A 19,447-nucleotide genomic window follows, 5' to 3' on the forward strand; every position below is an offset into this window, starting at 1 on the left:
ACAAAAGTGCAAGATGACTACACGAGGCAAACTCCAATTTAAGTTCCTTAGTTTCCAGTTATTATGAACTTTACTGTCAGGAGAACTTGTAATCTCCTCCATCCAAGAAGGCAGCACTTAGTTTGAATTTAATGGCAATACAGAGGTGGTTTTTTTTGTTGTTTTTTTTTTTTTTTTTCCCAATAGAAGGAAACAGATTACTGGAAAAATCTGAGGTATAACTGAAGCAAAGACAAGGCTCAGAGTCAGGTAAACTCTTGTCTTTTTAAGTAGCCTGGTGAACAGGCCAAGTACTAAGCAGCACAACTGGCAAAGTACTTCAAAGCTATTGCAGAAGTTGCAATCATGTATAAATTGCTGCAAAATATTATAAAGCTGTGAAGACTTGAAGAGTAGGTTGTTGTTTTCTCAGGTAATAATACATAGCAGGAAGCACAAAAAGAAATGTTTACTAGGCACAGCATGCATCCCACAGCAGACTGTATAGGAAGAAGCAAAGCAATCATACTCACATCATCCTAGTTTTAAAGGATGTCTTTGTTAGTATTAATGTACTAAAAGAAACTAAAAATGAAGATCAGTAAGGAAAAAAACAACGTGGCTTGACCAGAGATGTCTGATGGGCTGAGCAAAGATGTCAAAGTTATCCATTTCAAGTATGTCATACACTTATGCACATTCTATACAGTAAAGTTTAATAAATAGCTTAGCTGGGAACTTCCAATGCCACAGCAGCTGCTTATTAAATTTTCTCTAGTTGAAAAAAAAGAAAAAAAAAACAATACAAAAACCTTACATAAGTACATAGTTATGTGTATATACAGTTAGATAGTTCATCATTTAGATGTCAGTATTTTTGGTGTCTGAGCACTCTAGGAATTCTGTACAATCTTAATGACCTAAAGTCTTCATCACTGAAGAGTATTTCACAATGCTTACCTTATCCATGTACACTTCAACTTTTTTTCTTGCCAATAATGCAGTCCCAGCAGCATCTAGGAAGCATTCCCCTTGGCTGAAGCTTCTGTTCAGTGTGGAATTGTTTCTGAGATTTCCCAGTTCAGCTGAATATTTTCCTGGACTTGCAGTAGGACCTCCACTGACAGTGCTGCTCGCAATTAAAGATTTGTTTCTTTGGCGTTCCTCAAAGAGCTTACAATTGGCTTCTGCAAGTCTCTCGGTTGTTCTGAAATATTTAAAAACACACAAAGAATTATCTTTGATAATATTTTTGCAGAGTCACTTCTTCCAGGTCTTTGACTACTATTCAGCTTTTGAAAAGAGAAGGCATTAGAAGTCCAAAATGAGAGGGGCCCAAAGGCCATGTGTTAAAATGCTATCAACTTCAAACATGGGCCAGTGATGCCATAACTAGTGGTGTGACTGCTAGAACACTGAAGTGAAATGATGGTGGTTCCAAAAATAAAGGGGAAAGGTTTTAGAGGGTTACGCTTACATCCATAGTGCTGACAAGACACAGAAAAAGGATTTTAGGAGGAAACAGTACAAGGTTTTTCATGCAAGCTACTGCTACTTCACGTCTTGTTACCACTCCAAAAAAGCACGCACTTACCTTTCCAGCTTATTTGCTAGCCTTATTCTCATTTTCATTTCTTCACGATGCAGCTCTTTGTATTTTTCCACTTCCGCAAGCATAGATTCGTTCTGAAAAATACTGTCTTTGGTATTTTTTATTTTGTCCAACTCACATTCAACCTCTTTTATTCTGCACTTCAGCTGGTCTCTCAGCGAGGCATGATGATTTTCTCTGATTTGTTCTATCTTGTCTTGTGAGGCTGCCTGGACCTGAAGCAGATAATACAATTTCAACCATTGCAAAGAAAAAGTGAACTGCATCTCCCTATACGGTTGCCCATAACCAATTTAAAGGGCCCAGTTTTACTCAACTGAGTCAACTGGACCTTTTCACTACTATCAGCAATCAAGGCAAAACCCTGGAACCAACACGTTAAATAACTGTTTTCATCCAGACAGATCTGCTCTTAGCAATATTACTTATGGGAGCAGCTACTAAAAGAATGCTATGGCTGAAGGACAGGGCACACAAAAAGGATTCTACAAAGAAATTATGAGAATCCCATCCCCACTCTTTCTGCCCCACGGTAACTTCAGTGACTTCTTCCCTGAGCATTTTATCCTGTACAATGATAAAACATAACCTGTACGTATGGCCAAGCCATCTCTAAGTTATAGCATTCATGTGATGAACAGCAATAACAAGATGACCAGATGGCCATAGCTTCTTCTAAGAACTGCAAAACAGAAGTCTGTCAAGGGACGGCTATTAGCTTGGGGACCTGCAGGCAAATTACACACACAAAAGCACTTTCGCCAAACAATTTTCCATTCTTCCACTTCCCTTCAGGAAATATAGAAGTATGGCACTAACACAAAAAACCAAAGTACGAACGAGAAATGGCAAAAAGAAGTTACATAATAAAAACTATAGACATACACAACAAATTCACTTACCTGCAAAAACAAATTGACTTCTTGAAGTTTTTGATTTATTTCTTGTGCAGCTTGCTCTTCCACTTCTTTCTTGTATCGTTCGATTTGGTTGTAAGTCATCATGTGCACATTGTGGACAGCCTCCAGATGTTGTCTCAGGTTTGCCACCTCTTCTTTCAGCTGGCATCTGGTCTTCTCTAGTTTTTCATGTTTTTTCATGTTTAGAGCCAGCAGTTCTTGCAAATAATGGTTTTGTCCTTGTAGTTGGACGCATTTTTTACACTCTAAATCCAGCTGATGAGAAAGTTCAGTAACCTACAGACAGTAATAAAATGAACTTAGAGGGGTGTAAAATTATTCTCTGAAAATTTATGAAGGGGAAGACCATCAAGTCTGTAACTGTCATCTGCTGACTCAGTACCCGAGTCAAAGGAAAGACAAGATCATCTTTTAAGGGAAGAACAACTTTTAAGTTCTTGCCAATAGGGTTCCCTGACTTACAACCTTCCTCAGTTCTGCAGCAAGTAAAAGATCAACAAGTAGCAAACTAGCAGAATTTCACTTACGGGAGTGTGCTGAAAGGCACTAGGGCCATTCTTTTGTGCACTGCTCTACTGCTCGATGGAAATCAAACCACTCTACCCAGACAGCAGAAAGAATGCCTATCATGCTTCAGGGGGAATGTTCCAGTACAGAGTTAACTGGGCACAGGAAACAAGTACTCCTCCTGCCATTGCTCTTGAAAGCTTTGTAAACAGTGCTTCAAAAAGCAGCTTCCACAGCAGTGGTAAAGGAAGGTATTTTCTCTCTAGGTCAAATCCAGTGTCTGGTTGCAAGAATATGTACAAAATATGAGATGTTTCAGTAGTTTCCAAGGTCAACTGTGAAGCCAATTTTCTCTCCCAGAAATATAACTTTTCCATACCTACTGAAAAGAATATTACAAGTCTCTAGAAATTAACATGACCCAAACAAAACAACAACAACAACAAACAAACAAACAAACAACAACAAAAACAACAACAAAAAAAAAACACCAAAAAAACCAAAAAGAAACAACAAGAACTTGCCTTTGTTCTTGATTTTTCAACTTCATTCACCATTTCAGAATACCTGTTCTTCATTTCTCCCTGGAAATTGAACTGGGAGTCTCTTTCTTTGGCTTCATGCATCTTTAGTTTTTTCACAGCTTTCTTCAAAAGGCTCTTGAACCTGCACAACAAATCAGTCAAGAAAATAAGCAAAGGAACTAGGTATCTATTTGTCACGCTTGTACAAGAAAAGCATAGCTATGGCTTGCTTCATTTTTAACATGCTCAACAGGCCAAAAGTTAATAAGAAAAACCAGCATTTCAATGCAATAGATCACCTGGAGGGTCCAAATTTCACCTCAACAGAGGAAAAAAAGACTTCCCTCCCAGAAGTGCAAGGCAGCCTACATTTGCTCTTCTTATGGCAGCTACAGAAAATCATAGGCTCATGTACCAGAACTGTCTTGCAAGAACTGATGTGAGATCTGAATTTGCTCAGAGTTAAACACACCTGCTTTTACATGCAAGTTCCTTAAAGCCTGACTTCTAACCTACATGAGCTCTCTTTCAAGTACTAGTGAACCATACCTGTCACATTCCTTCTGCAGTTCAGTATTTCTTTCCCTTTCCTGGTCAAGACATGCTTCAAGTGGTCGTTTCAATTCTATCGGCTTCTTCACATTCTTTCTTTCATTCTCACACTTTCAAAAAACAAACAAACAAAAATACATGATACACTCAGCACAGGACAGTACACATAGCAACTGCAGATAGCACATATCCATCCTTTTGCCACATTCAGCAGAACACTGAGGCACAGGATTCTTGTAAACATTTAAATCACTTCAGGCTTCACACAAGCGGGCCAAGACCTAGGGATACCAATTAACGCCCCTGCTGAAGCAAATGCTCCTCTGCCCCCTTATTGGGCTTCGTCCCAAAAAGCTGGAAAAAAGATGCTAGAGAACAGCTTCCGCAGTTCCTCTGCTAATAGGTCAGCTTGCACAGGTAGCCACAGCCCTGGAGAACACTGCACACTCTACAGCATTCATTCCAATGACCAGCAGGCTCTTGTGGAAGAGTCTGCTTTTCTGGAATTCACCAGTGTCTTCTCAGTCATTACTTCCATATCTTATTTGTGGGTGTTTACTAATTTAGTTGCTGTTCCTCATGGTGTTTTTTCAGACAAACTACAGGAGAACTGGCAACTAGTTCTGTAGTTTGCATTTGCACCTTATTTATTCTGCAAGGGTTTTAAGCTCCTGTTATTCTGAAAACATGCAGCAGTTCCTCCGTACACTGCACTGAAAATAAGGGGTGTTTTAATCCTGCTTGGAAATCAAGGGGTCAGACAATAACCAGAAGGAAATCAAATAAAGAACACAGGAACTGCTGCCTTGCTCCATGTGCTCAACTGGTATCAAACCACACCGTCTTTCTGACAGCACAACTCCGAGATATTCTCTTGGCTTTTATTCAATTCCTTCATGACACCCAAATCACAATAGTACTCAGGGCCTGAGTAGCAGGGATATAAAATCAGAGTATGTAAGAACTCAAGAAAATGTCAGCATTGCTCTGGGTATTGGCTAGGTGTTAGGGACTGTTTTCTGGGCTCACTTCTTCTAAAAGCTCAGCATTTTCCCTACTCAGTTTAGCAATATGGTCTTCAAGGTGGGCTCTCGACTTTCGATCTTCCTCGCACATCATGCATGAGCCTCTGGATGTCATAGCCAACATATTCTGATTTTGTATCTATGGAAACAACAATGACAAAGGGAATGCCAAGATAACCAGAGAGACAACACTGCACATAAACTGCATTATAAACTATTAACTCAAATGGAGGCAGGGCTAAGCTCTCACAACTAAGGATCTATAGTGAATGTTACACTGAGTTTATAAAAGATGGCTTGAGAAGCACCATCAAGAATAGCACTTAATGCTAGTGGAAAAAGTGAATGCTCTCTATACGATAAAATGAGGTTACATCATTTGGAGATAAGAAGACACACATACAACATTAACTCACAGTTTTCTTAAAATTCCCTACACTTACTGACTGTGAAATAACTGCAGATCTCCTCAGAGCAAGAAAATGTTTTCAGAACAGCAATGTTACTTATCCTTTTACACAAAGGAGCAAAGATTTGCATCACAGATGCATTTGTGTGTAAACAAGTTTGCTTATTCAGTTCCCTTTGTAAAGAATGAAAGTTGTCTACATGCTTTGAATAGCACATTTTAAGAAAAAGAGAGACATCCCTGACGTACAGAAGGACATAAAAACCTGAGCTTAAAGGCTTATATGACAAACTCATAAAACTTCCTCATGTGTCTTTACAGGATATGTTAAATGTCGGTTCTCCCTATGTGACAATGTATGGGTAAAATACAGAAGTGTTAAAAATGCTAAAAACCTTCTAATTGGTATATCACCAAAAGAAGATGACAGGAAAGGAACCTGGAAAAGAACTCAGACTTTTCTGGTGCAGATAATCAACAGCTTTTCCCTTCCACTAGATCCTTCTTATTCTCCCTATAGCAGCTTAATTTTCCAACAGCAAACTAATTAAAGAATATTCCAAGGTTACACAAGATGCTAAGCCATGCATGCGCACCAGCTACTTCCCAGCTGCCTGCCACTGACTGCACAGCATTACTTCACCTAGTTGTTCTTTCCTTACCTCAGCCCCCTGCGGGGCAGTAAAGTACCAACACATATTCACAAATGGAAAAAGAACCTAATGAGCTCAGGTGGAAACTATGACAAAGCTCTGAAGATAAAATAGATTTCTCACATCCAGGTTTCCCCTCCCAGATCTCAACCACACATCTCCCTCCTGCTGACACTGTCCGTCCTATCCATCAAAAGAATCATGCTGATTAACACAAACATTTTCATACTACTGCAAAGACAGAAATGGCAGCAGTGAAAGGTGGAGATTTACAACCTTTACCTTATGGGAAAACTCTCAAAACTGGAGAATAGACCATCAGGATTTTCAGAGTACCCTACAGTCACACCACAGCTCAGATGACTCAGCTCCCCTATGATCCCCAGGAAAACCACATAACTTCCCCACGAAAAATATCTAAATAGGCTCAGAAGCTCACATAAAAAAATAAAAAATAAATAAATAAAAGGGAAGTTTATGACTGGCTTACTGAGGCTTCAGTTCTCTTGTCCTGGTGTTGCGCAGCAGCTTCCACCCTGGCATTTTCCATTTCAAGCCTTAAAGAGAAGCACAGATCTTATTAGACAAATCCATAATAGCGCACACTGCAAAAGAATGGTGTGAAAGAATGCTATTTAAAGCAAGAGCTTCTTTTAAAATCATGTTTTACCCTGATGATGCAACAAGGCAATTCTGACGTTTTCATGGAATCCCAGAAAGCAAAACCTTGCTTCACTCTGTTATTTTCTTACCGTTGGACATGTTCTTCCAGCTGCTTTATTGTAGAACTGCTTCTGGAAGCTGCTAACAGAAGGTCTTCCATTTTTTGGTTAGAAGCTGATATTTGTCTTTCCTTATTATCTAGGTCAGTCTTCAAATCTTGAATGCAACGCTCATATTGAATACGCTGTTTTTCAGAGTCATGTAACTGTAAAGTAGCAATGAGAATCCTCAGCAGCCCGGTTAGGTTCAGTATAGAGAGCTCAGTGAGCACTGAAGAATTTGGATATTGCATGTATCTACATACACCCCCTACCCAAAGTACTGGAATCGTTTCCAATTCATTCAAGCCTTCATTTCTCTTAGCAAATGAACAATAACAGATGATATTTCATCATCTGTGACACTGGCCTCTCCCATCTGTACAAAGGATTTTCTATAACACCATTATGAGCATTGACACTGCCAATCCTACCTTCTCAGTGGCTTGTGACATCCTGAAATTACTTGTTTGCTATTCTATCGAAAATATTAACCAAAAAAACCTCATCCTTTTCCTAAAGTGATTTCACAGCTCATTAGTATGTTATTATGGTAGATGTTTCAGAAAAAACCCACAACTCTCACAGAGAGCAAAAAAGAAAAACTCAAATTCAGCTGTCCAGTATTTCTACTTTTTCTCAGAAATCAGACACCAAACTTGGCCAAACCAAAAGCGATAACCTGCTGAGACACCAGGTCATTTTGCAAAGCAGCTTATCAAATACAGATCTTCTCCAGTTAAAGACATAATGACTTCGTGTCGAAGACCACCCAGTCATGGACACCAAGTGCACAGAACAATGCAGTTCATATACTTGTCTTTAAATCTATACCCCTGAATTTATTTCTAGGATAGGAGGACATTTGCTTATACTTTGAACTCTCTGCTCTGATTTGGCACAGGCATGACTGTGATCACAGATGACAAGGGGCAAGTTGAGAAGACTAAGGGGATAAAGACCACCTTATAGTGTTTACAACCAACCTTATAAGACACAGAAAAACAATTTGTAAATTCAGAGCACCTGTGTAATGTTGCTTCAGATAGTTGGTAGTTTGTACACATCCCATCCACAAATAAATTCTTAATTGTGTTTGACACCAGGAGAGGGAAGTAAGTTGGGAAAAGAAAGAACACTGCTACAACACCCTGGAGCCACAAGAAGAACTTTAGCTGTGGGGCTGAAGAACGGCTCCTACTTGCAAAAGAAACTAGTTGGCTTTTTGATGATTCTAGTAACACTTATCTTTCACTACAGAGGAGGAGGCCAGCTGGCAAAGATTTCACCAGCTTCATGAATTATGACAGGGTATCACTGCTAACCTCCTTAGCTCTCTCTGGTACTTGCTCTCAGAACATTATTTTTCTCTTCTTCACCAGAAACAGGGAAAAATCACCCTCAGATTTTATGTGTAAGTTACAGCCTCTCTGTACCTTAGCTTTAATCCTGTCCAGTTCCTTCTGCAAGTGCAATTTGTCTTCCTCAAGGTCACTGTGGTAGCATGTAGTAACTACAAGGGAAGCTTCTGACATAGACTGCTTTTTAAGAGCATCAGCAAGCTCCTGCTGCAGCTGTCTGACCAAACCCTAAGGAAACAGATAAACATGAGGAAAAACATGAAACTTGACTTTACTCCTTTAAACTGACTATATTATACAGTTCAGTCATTTACCGGTCCTCCTTAATTCTAAGAGAAAAAACAATGAACCACAACAAAACAACACAATTTGGTCCTATGTGTAAAACTTACACCTGATGCATTTTAGAAATACAAAATCATTTTATGAATTGAAACATTTTAATTTATTCTAATTGTATAGCTTACCTCTCTTTCTACTTTGTCAGTCTCATATTTAAAGACTTGTTCCTTTAAATCAGTACACTTGGTATTTAATTCCTTGTTTCTCTCTTCCATGAGGTAAACCTGCTTTTCACTGTCAGCTCTGAGTTTGTTGAACATATCATGAAATCTGTCCTGGACATCATTCACAACCTTTTCTTTGATGATCTCCTTGTTCCGCAAATCTTCCAGCTGCTGACGGAGTAAAAGGTTTTCACTTTGGAGCTGGGCCAATTGTTCCTGCATAGATTCATGCTTTATCATAAATTTACTGACTTGATCTTTCTCAAGTTGCCACGCATGCTCATTTTCTTTTGCTTGACACTGGGCTTGATTTAAGTCTTTTTGTGTCATTTCTAAAAGCAGTGTTTTTTCTCGAAGTGTTTGTTCCAACTGGTGAAGCTCGTTTTCTAGACTATTAACTTTGCTTTCCGTTTTACTCAGCTGCTGAGACAAGCTCTTGTTGCTCTCTCGCACCTCAGAGAGCTCACGATGGAGCTTGTCTTGTAAACGAAGCCATTCATCACGTTCTCTCTGAAATGTTCGTTCGGCATCACTTTTCAATGACTGATGATGTTCGAGATCTTGAACCACTGCATTCAAGCGGGAACAGAATGATTCAATCTCTGTTTCCAGTCTGTCTTTGCTTTCTTTTTTCTGTTCAAGCTTGGAAGTTAGCATTGCAGATTCCGTCTTGAGTAAATTCAGCTGTCCATTGTACTGAAATACTGTCTGTGTTAAGGTTTCCTCACTCAGTTTAAGTTCCTTCTGAAGAGAATCATTCTTTTCTTTCAAAGACTCATTTTCCTCTAAGTATTTTCCTTCATCCTCCTGGTGCTTAAGTTTTACTTGATCGAGTTCTAGTCTTAGCATAGCAATCTCTTCTTGCAGTAACTGATTTCTGTGTAGCAGATCCTTTTCTCTGTCATTAGTGTCAGATTTCTGTGTGATAAAGGACAATAATGAATAGTTAGTTGGGAAATAAATTCAGGTTTAACCCATCAGGCAGCTAGGCACCACACTCTCATCACTAAGTGGGATGAGGGAGAGAACAGGAAACAAAACAGAACTCATGGGCTGTGATAAAAATAATTTATTAAGCAAAAAGATGAAGGACATGGAAACAAGAAAGTGATGACAGTATAATAACGAATTCAAAAGCCAAGTAATAGGATCATAAACAGCCTCAGCCAGCTTCTTTCCTAGTGAATCTCCAGATATCTGGACATTTCACGGGTAGAAACCTTAGAAATGATTGTAACAACTATACAGTGAAGAACAGCAGGCAGTTTAAGAGACTGGGAACACAATGTCTTATTTTCCAGTGGCTTCCTACTTCCACATGCAATTCAGGTCTATGTGGGATTGATGATGCTATTCAGAGTTTTTAGACAACAGTAACAAAATTTGGTTATATTGATAAACTGTAGATAATCCACGAAAAGGCACAAAAGGTTATTTTTCTTAAGGTTTTAGAATGAGCACAGTGAAGTATAACCAAATTAATTAGGAATGGAACTGCTTACCTCTGAATTTTTCCTAATAGTTTTTCTTGTCTCTTCTTCCAGCTCCTTCTGTCTCCACAGGTGGTTGCTCAAAATTCCTTCTTGCAGAGCTCTAGCACTCCTTTCATTAGAGAGCTGTCTCTGTGTTTCATCACGCTCTTCTTCAACCTACAGTAATATAGTTGAACTTGTGAATCTTGAACAAAATCAGAATTAGCAATACCTTCCTATTTCATTCTTTTTATTCTTACATTCTATTAATTCTATTAAGAGTCATTTATCATAAAATCATAGAATGACCTGCATATCAATTTTCCATGTTTGCAAACAAACATCTTTAGATTTATCTGAATTGAAAGTTATAAGGATAGTGTGAGTCCTTTGCACAAATCAGCATCATAGAAGTTTTATACTTAATGAATCTCCCTCTATAACACAAGAAAAAAACAAACAAACTAGAACTACTATTCTTGGAAACATACAGAGTTTAAGTAGAAACCCAAGTTATCTTTCTAACAAACTACATATACATACTAAAACCAGAGATGGACACTCATATGCTTACAGTCAAAGATTTAAAAACATCTATTCATCAATATGAGCACTAACACTAAGAACTGCACAAAACAAATGACTAAGATTTCCAAAAACACAATAACTACACTTACTTTACCCCACTGCAAGGTCTTAAGTCTACATCTCTTCTACTAATATTTAGAAATGCTTCAGAAAATGTGCCAATCCATTTTCAGTTTACCAAAATCTAGCAATACTGCTGGATAAATTGAGTTGTATGAGATTTCCAAAGGCTATTAATGAAGTGAGACACAGAAGAGGACTGACCAGCTGAACAGCAGACCAGGAGGTAAACTAATGCCAATGATGTCCCTGTTAAATCCAGGCAGACTGAAAGAGGTGATGCTAACTACTTACTGCTTCTGCCAGAGCAACGTGGCCACTGAGGATCCTTAATGACCACTTTCACATGTTCTTAATATGTTTGCAAATACAAGTTCTGAAAATTTGAGGCTTACTATTTATGGGGAAAAATACAACACAACAGACCGAATTTCCGAGGTATATTTCAAACTGCGTAGAACCATGACAGGAATGCTGAAAAGTAGGTAAAGGCCAGTGAAAAGACCCTCAAAACTGTATGTAAGAACTGAAGAATTCATGCAGGTTGTGTACAGTGAGAACATCATCATCTCAATTGCATTAAATAAGCCACTAAACTTGTAATAAAAATAAAGGTGAGAGTTTTTCTGGATTCAGTCTTGATTGTAAGCAACTGAGGCAATTTACAGATTATCAGGTAAACAGTAACATTTAGGCCTAAATTTAAATTCATGTAAGTATACTTGAAAGAATACTACAAACAGTAACTGTAATTTCCTTCTGAAGAAAAAAAACAATAATAATAAAAACATTATATATATATATATACACACATATAATATATATATAGATATATAGATATAGACATACATATACACACACGCGCACAGAGTTCTGTAGTAATTAGGAAAAATAACTCAAAGAGAAGCTTTGCCTGAAGCACAAACCAAACTATAATTCTGAAAAATGTGAAAAGGTATCATGAACTTGTTTGTTCACGCTGGTTTCATGACAATGGTCCTCAAAATGCACCAAGATAATTGCCTAATGTCTCTTTCACCAACAAGTTGAACATACTAGCATAAAATATCAGTTTGAAAGAAACAGAAAAACAGAAGATATATATTTAATATACCTGTTTCTTGAGCTGTTTCAGCGTTATTAACTCTGTTTCTAAATTCCTTACACGAAACTCAAGTTGTTGTTTTTCCTCTGTCTCTCTAGAATATTGATCCTTTTCCCTCTTTAGTTGCTTTCTTGTTTTTTCATATCGCATTTCAGCTCTATGTCTCTTTTCCTCTTCTTGTTTCACAAAAAATCTGGGATTTAAAAGAGAGTATTTGAGGAATTAAAGCACTGACAAAAAAGTAAATATGCCACATCATGAACCAGGAGAAACAACTTAAAACTGTAGAAATGTCACACCTTTTCAAATATAGAAGTTTTTCTGCAATTTTAAACTTTTAACATCACTCTAATTTCATTCCATTAGTGGTGGAAGACACGTTATACATGAGCTGCACAAGACTGACAAATAAGCCCTTAAGTGATGTACAAAATTCATCATGTATTTCCATGTCGACATAGGTAAACATGAACAGTAAACCACGAACTTTTACTAACAAAAATACACTGTTTTTAATAAGTTGATCATCACCTATATAGTACAGATTCATAATGACTGCAAGTAATACCGATAAAACATCACATCACTTATCTAAGACAAATCAAAAACTTTTAAGAAGCCTTCCCTAAGACTATAACAACTGCTTACCATGTGCGGATGAACCTTTTCATTTCTTTTAATAAATTAAAGGATAAGGATAGTGTTCAAAAAAAGATTTGAATATCAGCAACCACTAACAAGTAGTTCAAAACATTGGCTGTAACATCAGTATTGAAGCAGCTTATTCTAAAGGAGAAAGATTTACATGTAGTCTTTAGCTTCCCAAAAAGTACAGCTTTTATCATGTATAGCTAATACTGTTTTGAGATTTTACATAGAAGAAAAAATTAATTCCTTCTATTTACAGATGTTTGGGAATTCTGAAAAATGTTTAGAATCAAATCCAGGACAAATCAGGAACGGCTTTGTCTTACTTACAATCCCCTTCCACGTACTGGGAGACTGCAGGCACATCCTGAAGTTTATTTCCCTCAGCTTATTCTCACAGAGTTTCATGCTCTGTGATCAGCCTGGAAAGCCTCTACTGAACTCACACATGTTGACTACGATCTCTTGAAGGCCATAAAAAGAAATGCACACAAGTACTTGGAGGCCAAAAGTTGGACCCAGTGCTCCAGACACAGACCAACTAGATGCTAAGTAGGGATGGACTCCTCCCTTCAGCTTCTTGACTCTGCAACCCAGGATGCTGCTGGCCTTCTCAGCTGCAAGATCATTCTGACTCACGTTGCACTTAATCTCTGCCAAAGCCCCCAGAGGCTTCTCAGCGAATCAGCTCACCAGCCAGAGCATTTCACTGTGTACACAAGGGGTTCCTCCATCCCACGTGCAAGGGCTTTGAATTCGTTCTTGATTAATTTATTAGGCATAGGAGGTAAGATTCTAAAGACACGATTAGAGTCAGTGTTAAGGAAGAAATTCTCTGGGAAGCCTGGTCTGGTGGTTGGTGACCCTGCACATAGCAGGGGGGTTGAAACTAGATGATCATTGTGGTCCTTTTGAACCTGGGCCATTCTATGATTCTGTGATTAAGACCTCTATCACCTCCAGCAAAATTAATCTGAACCTCCACTGTGCATTTAGTTCTTTGAAAAATATACTTTTAAAACAGTTTGGGGAGCAGGGGACTACTCAGCATAGCTTTCAATACCGAGGAAAGTGCTTCAATTACAAGATTTAAAACAATCTAATTCTACGGATTATTTTATTAGCTTACCCTTTTACTGGCATTTCAAGTAATTTTGGTCTCTCCTCAGATGAAGAATTCTTTGTGTGTTTTTCTTCTATCATTTTTTCATTCTTCCTTAGAGCAAGCTTTTCTTTTACTGGTTGATGGGTAATATTGCCCACTGGTGTATTTGATTTATCAAGACTTTCCTGTTTCTCCACTGCTTGCATTTTGAAATGTTTCTGCTTCCTTTTTTCCTTCTCAACCTATGAAGAGAAAATTAAGCTTCATATATTTTTCTGATTCTAAAGGAGATCCAAGACCAAATAATCTAAGCTTGACTTTTAAAATAATGTAAAATAAAAAAGATTTTCCCCCAAAATTACTCTACAAAATGTACCAAGTCTACAAATATACTCTGAATTCACTCTTGATTTGAAGTATAACAATCAAACAAAAACAAAAAAGCAAAGCAGCCCTAAGGAAACAAACAATAGAAGCATTACTGATGGATAAGAAATCAGATGGACTACACAACAGTAGTTGTAGAAACACAAAGTATGAGTGGATGTATGATGTCGTACTTCCTTAATGATGAGGAAAAAAGCAAACTGAACTCAAAAGCAGAAACAGCTTCACAGCAATCAGGAATTTTAGTGAGAGGCAATGAAGGCACACCATGCACAAACCACAGCAAATGAAGAGATAAATCAAGACCCTGTTCAGAAGCTATTTTCATTCCTTGATCGACAATCAAAACTGGTGTACTTGTATGAATTTCTTTTTATGGTAATGAGGTGATAACTACTTACACTGGAAATGACTGCCACCTATTGTCAAACTGAAACAATACACTTTGCTTTCTCAAAACCTTCTGATTACATTATGGGGAAAAGCACAGTTCTCCACTGCTTTCCTTATTTATGAGTAACGTTCTTCTCTTAAGACAAAAAAACCAATTTGCACAAAGCACCTTCTTTTAATGATCAATAGCTAACATGAACAGGACCACCGATACTGAGAAAGACTAAAGAATAAGGAAAAGCAGGTGAACTTCTACCTCTTTTTGTAGCTCTACCTTCTCTTTTTCCAAAGCCAGGAATACCATTTGCAGCATTCCTACCTTACTCTTAAATCTTTCCACATCTTGTTTTAGTTCTTCATCCAGATTCCTTTTCAGCATGCCACAAGGTTGCTGAGCATGCGGGAAAAGATTTTCGATTTCTGTTTCTCCTATTTCCTTGTTTTTGATAAGGCAGTCTCTGGGAACACTGTCACTAAGACAGATGTCCTTGCCAATTTTCTTCTCACTTATAAAGCCAAGTGTACTTTCACCATTTGTGGAAACAGGTCTTATATTAGGAAGATTATTAGAAATGTCATCCCAAATATTTGTTTTTAAACAATGTCTCAGGGAATACTCAGGACTTCCCTCTACATCTCTACTAATCCCATTCTCATTCTCTTCCATTTCCTCTGCTTTTGATAGATGTACTTTTGTATTATCTGTGTAATTAGTGCAGCCTTCTTCATCTGGTATTCTCCAGGTATTTTCCATGCTCGCATTTAAGTTATTGTGATCAGGAAGGACACAGAGACTCAGAATAACTATTTCAGGTTTGGGTTCTTTTAGGTCTACATTAAGTTTCACATCTCCAAATTCACCTTTACTTTCTAACTTATCACTTGATTCTGTCACACAAGACGAAACACAAAGACTCTTCAATTCTTCAATGAGGTCATCTTCTGACACTTCTGCCACAAGGGATGGAGCTTTCTCAGATTCATTAATTTCACCAAACAGCTGCTTCAGCTCTGCTGTAATGTTTGTAAAATTTCTTTTCAACTCCCTTTTCTCTTTTTCAATCCACATTTTTTGTATCTTTCTTCCCACAGCTTTAGACTTAACTGCTTGTCAGTACTGTGGGATTCCTCATTTTCTGCTAGGGCTTCCTGATGAGAAATTTCTGCTTTGTCAGTCTGCTTTTCATGTGCTGTATTTTCTATCAAGTTTCTAAAACATATTTATCCTTAAGTAAGCAGGTAAAGACAGAAAAATTACCAAGAAAAATGAAATTACCGTTAAGCCATATAATTTACATTGCAAACTCATCCCATCATACAACAACAACAAAACAAAGATACCTTATTTATTTTTTCCTCAAAACAGAAGGATCTAGTTTAGAAACATAAACCAATCAAACAGATCAAAACCAATCAGTAACAACAGAAAACACAACTGCCCAAATTTTCCCATACTCCATTACTTTCTACTGACTGTCCCTTTAAACCCCCTGCTGGTGAGCGTTCATAACAAGCGTGAGTGATCATAACAAGCTTTTTTACTAACCACCACAAGGGACTGGCTACATTACAATCACTTATGCTCCTCAGAGTCAGAATTATTAAATTCTATTCCAAGCTCCCAAGACAAATATTTACAAGGAATACCTGTTCATTCCTGCCCTCAGCCCAAAATCAAGAACTGAGACATCTATCCAAACGGTACCATGCCTCAAGCTCACTGACCAGCTCCTCTCTCCAGCCTTCTCACTATCTCTGACTTCACAGTCCCTGCAAAGTTGCCCTTGGTTTGTGTTCCCTTCTGAACAAGGTCTGCAGCCTTGGCATCCCAAGGAACCACAACTATTGTCCTTCTTACTCTGGTTATAGAGGCCCTTTTCTCCTTCCACATCGTAACTCCACAAAAATCTTTCACAATGGAGAGCATCTCAGTCACCACCTGCCTCAGCCACTTCATTTCCAAGCTCCATTCACTTTGCACATCTGCTACCACCTTCCAATACTTAAGTTCCGCTCTCTACCTGCTGAAATGAATCACATCCCTCTTCCACAGTGCCTTGGATGTACGATGATATTACTTCCTCCACTTCCCTTGAGGTATTACAGAAGACTCCAGACACTCAATGAAGATCCCTACCCAGTCCTGTATGCTCAATACAAACAGGACACCTAGCCTATATTCCTCCATAATGACCTTCAAAAAATATTTTCGAACACTTACTAACTTGATCAGATAAGGAGATATTTTGCAGAGGCAGAGAAAGCACTGACAGATCATATTTCAGGTTTTTACTTAATCTTTCTAATACACAGAGGAAAATCTGGCGTGTTTTGTCAAAGAAATAATCACATGATATAAAATTTTGCTCCCAAATGAGTATGTATTTTGCATAGGAAAAAACAAAAAACCCACCACATGACTGCACTGTTTCTCAGAATTGCACGCAAGGAAAAACACAATATTTGGTTTCACATACCTGCCTCCCAAAGTTTTCAGTGGCATCCTTGACCATCTCTTTTTTAGCTGATGACGACACATGAACGGTAGATTCTGAGCGCTCACCTACAGTGAAAAAATTACATCTTTATAACGAACATGACTTATTACAAATTAATTATACCTAGAGTACATCCTGAATCATTGCATTTGTGAGAAAATAGCACAAACTAACACAGCCTCTCAAGCGTATGATTATTTACGATTTGAACATAATATTACAAAACAGTTTGAAGATGCCTCTGTGCGAACTAATCCCTCTCAGGGCATTTTCCCTTTCATTCCTAAGGGAAATTTGATGAAAATCAGTCAGAAATACACCTTTAAGAATCTCAAATGGTTTACATGTAGAACTATATTTATACATACATGACACACTGTATGCTAGACAGCAATCGGCTAGATTCCTCTAGCTACTTTCATTTCTCCTTGTTTTGTGCCACAAAGGGTCTCGTTTAACCCTTTTAGAGTTAGAAATACTTGTACCATAGGAATTATAACACTCTGCAGAAGAAATACAGCTTGCTGAAACCCAAACATAGGAGTTTGAGACAAACTTTCACATATATTTCTTAATACCTGATCTTTGAGCAAATACATGGATTATAGAAAAAAAACAGACACGAGGAAGGATGAACAGAAAATACATGAAATGATGACATAAAATGAGCTATGAAAAGACTGTTTTTCCTATCTAACTTTGCCACGTCCCACACCATCACTGGACTACATTTCACATGACTACATAAAACAGACAAAACAAGAACTCACAGAATCACAGAAACACAAAGGATGGAAAAGACCTCCAAGATCATGGGTAAATTAGGTTGCTAAGTCACTATCCACCATATTTAAAGAGTTGTGGCAGTCAGGTAAAACCCTTAGTGACAGGAGAAAGGGAAACATCACACTTGTTTTTAAAGAGTTTAAGAAAGGAGGTACTTTCCAAGGCCCAGACAACCTTCTATTATGGAGTGACTAGAGTGGAGGATAAAGAAATAGCAACTGATGTTAGCTACCTAGAGAGCTCATCTCTCTAAATTGGAGAAATATCATGGATGGATTCTTTGGTAGACAGGGAAGTGCTGCCAAGTGGTGTATCTGATATGTTAGTGAAAAGAGATCGCATTCAGACAGATACTGACAGCCTACAGAAGCAGGTCTTATGATGTTCAGCAAGGCCAAGCGCAAGATCCTGCACCTGGGTTGGGAAGTCATCAGCTTCAGCACAGGCTGGACAATGAACAGACTGAGAGCAGTCCTGTGGAAAAGGACTTGGGGATAATGCTGGATGAAGAATTACATATAAGCTGAGAATGCATGCTTGCAGTCCAAAAAGCCAATTGCACCCTGGGCCACAAAAAAAGAAGCACTGCATGGCCAGCAGGCCAAGAGAGGTGGTGTCCCCTTCTACTCCACTCTTTCAAAACCCTACCAGGAGCACCGAGTTCATCTCCGGGGCCCCCAGCACAAAAAATCTCTGGCTAGAGCAGGTCCAGGGAAGGGTCTCAAAAAACAATTTGAGGACTGGAACACTTTTCCTATGAGGAAAGCTGACAGAGTTGGGGAATATAAGAGTTTGCAGAGACCATATGATGGCCTTTCAATAATTAATGGGGGCTTACACGAAAGACTTTTAACTATGGCCTGTAGTGACAGAGCAAAGGGTAACAGTTTTAAACTAAAAGATCGTTCAGATTAGATATAAGGAATAAATTCTTGATGAGGGTGATGAGGCACTGCAACAGGTTACCCACAGCTGGGAAGTTTCAATTAGGTGATTTTTAAAGGTCCTTTCCAGCCCAATTCTATAATTCAATGATTCTAACCACCTTTTGTGCATCTTACAGAAACAATATCACTGCAGTAGAGAATCTCCTTTTCTTTATGCAAACACACGTACATTTTTTTTCTAGAAAGAAGTTTAACCTCTATTGTCATCAAAAGAAACAGTACCTTTTTTCCCAAGACATGGATGTCAAACAGCTTGGAGCAATTTCCATTCCATACTTAGAAGTTGCAATAGTTTTCTGAACTCTTATCTAATCATCTACTTCATATGCTTGCTTATATAGGTTTTCACCTGATTTGTAATTTTCAGGGCTCGTTGTAGAAATTCTAAGACCTTAATAGGGAACTGTTTTGTATCTCGCTAACAAATACTTAAATTCACATATATCAGAATTAAGAAACTAAGAACCCACTGAGGTTAGATATACTCCCTCCCATGTATAACAAATGATCTAGCTGCTTCACTTTTATTTATCTTTCCCAACCAAAAGGAATACCTGCCAACATACTTCCACTCACTACCTCCCACCTACACTCTCTTTCCCATGTCCTTCCACTAGCTCTAAACTCAGTGGCCAGTTTAAACAAAACA

The 19,447-nt window shown here is 38.2% G+C and overlaps 1 protein-coding gene across 1 annotated transcript in view; it reads right to left on the reverse strand.

The window, feature by feature from the left end:
- LOC146756911 (uncharacterized) overlaps window positions 1–19,447 on the reverse strand; it is a 41,640-nt gene that overhangs the window by 3,539 nt on the left and 18,654 nt on the right. Inside the window, 17 exon segments of the mRNA XM_085523834.1 lie at window positions 940–1,186; window positions 1,574–1,806; window positions 2,494–2,787; window positions 3,543–3,684; window positions 4,092–4,204; window positions 6,672–6,738; window positions 6,934–7,109; window positions 8,379–8,531; window positions 8,771–9,727; window positions 10,312–10,458; window positions 12,044–12,227; window positions 13,812–14,029; window positions 14,376–14,379; window positions 14,792–15,641; window positions 15,644–15,772; window positions 15,775–15,793; window positions 17,045–17,130. Coding sequence (XP_085379960.1) covers window positions 940–1,186; window positions 1,574–1,806; window positions 2,494–2,787; window positions 3,543–3,684; window positions 4,092–4,204; window positions 6,672–6,738; window positions 6,934–7,109; window positions 8,379–8,531; window positions 8,771–9,727; window positions 10,312–10,458; window positions 12,044–12,227; window positions 13,812–14,029; window positions 14,376–14,379; window positions 14,792–15,641; window positions 15,644–15,772; window positions 15,775–15,793; window positions 17,045–17,130 — 4,019 coding nt within the window.

This window comes from Coturnix japonica, chromosome 25 (assembly GCF_054131305.1).
Source record: "Coturnix japonica strain WE chromosome 25, WE-NBRP24, whole genome shotgun sequence".
In the NCBI taxonomy this organism is placed as follows: Eukaryota; Metazoa; Chordata; class Aves; order Galliformes; family Phasianidae; genus Coturnix; species Coturnix japonica.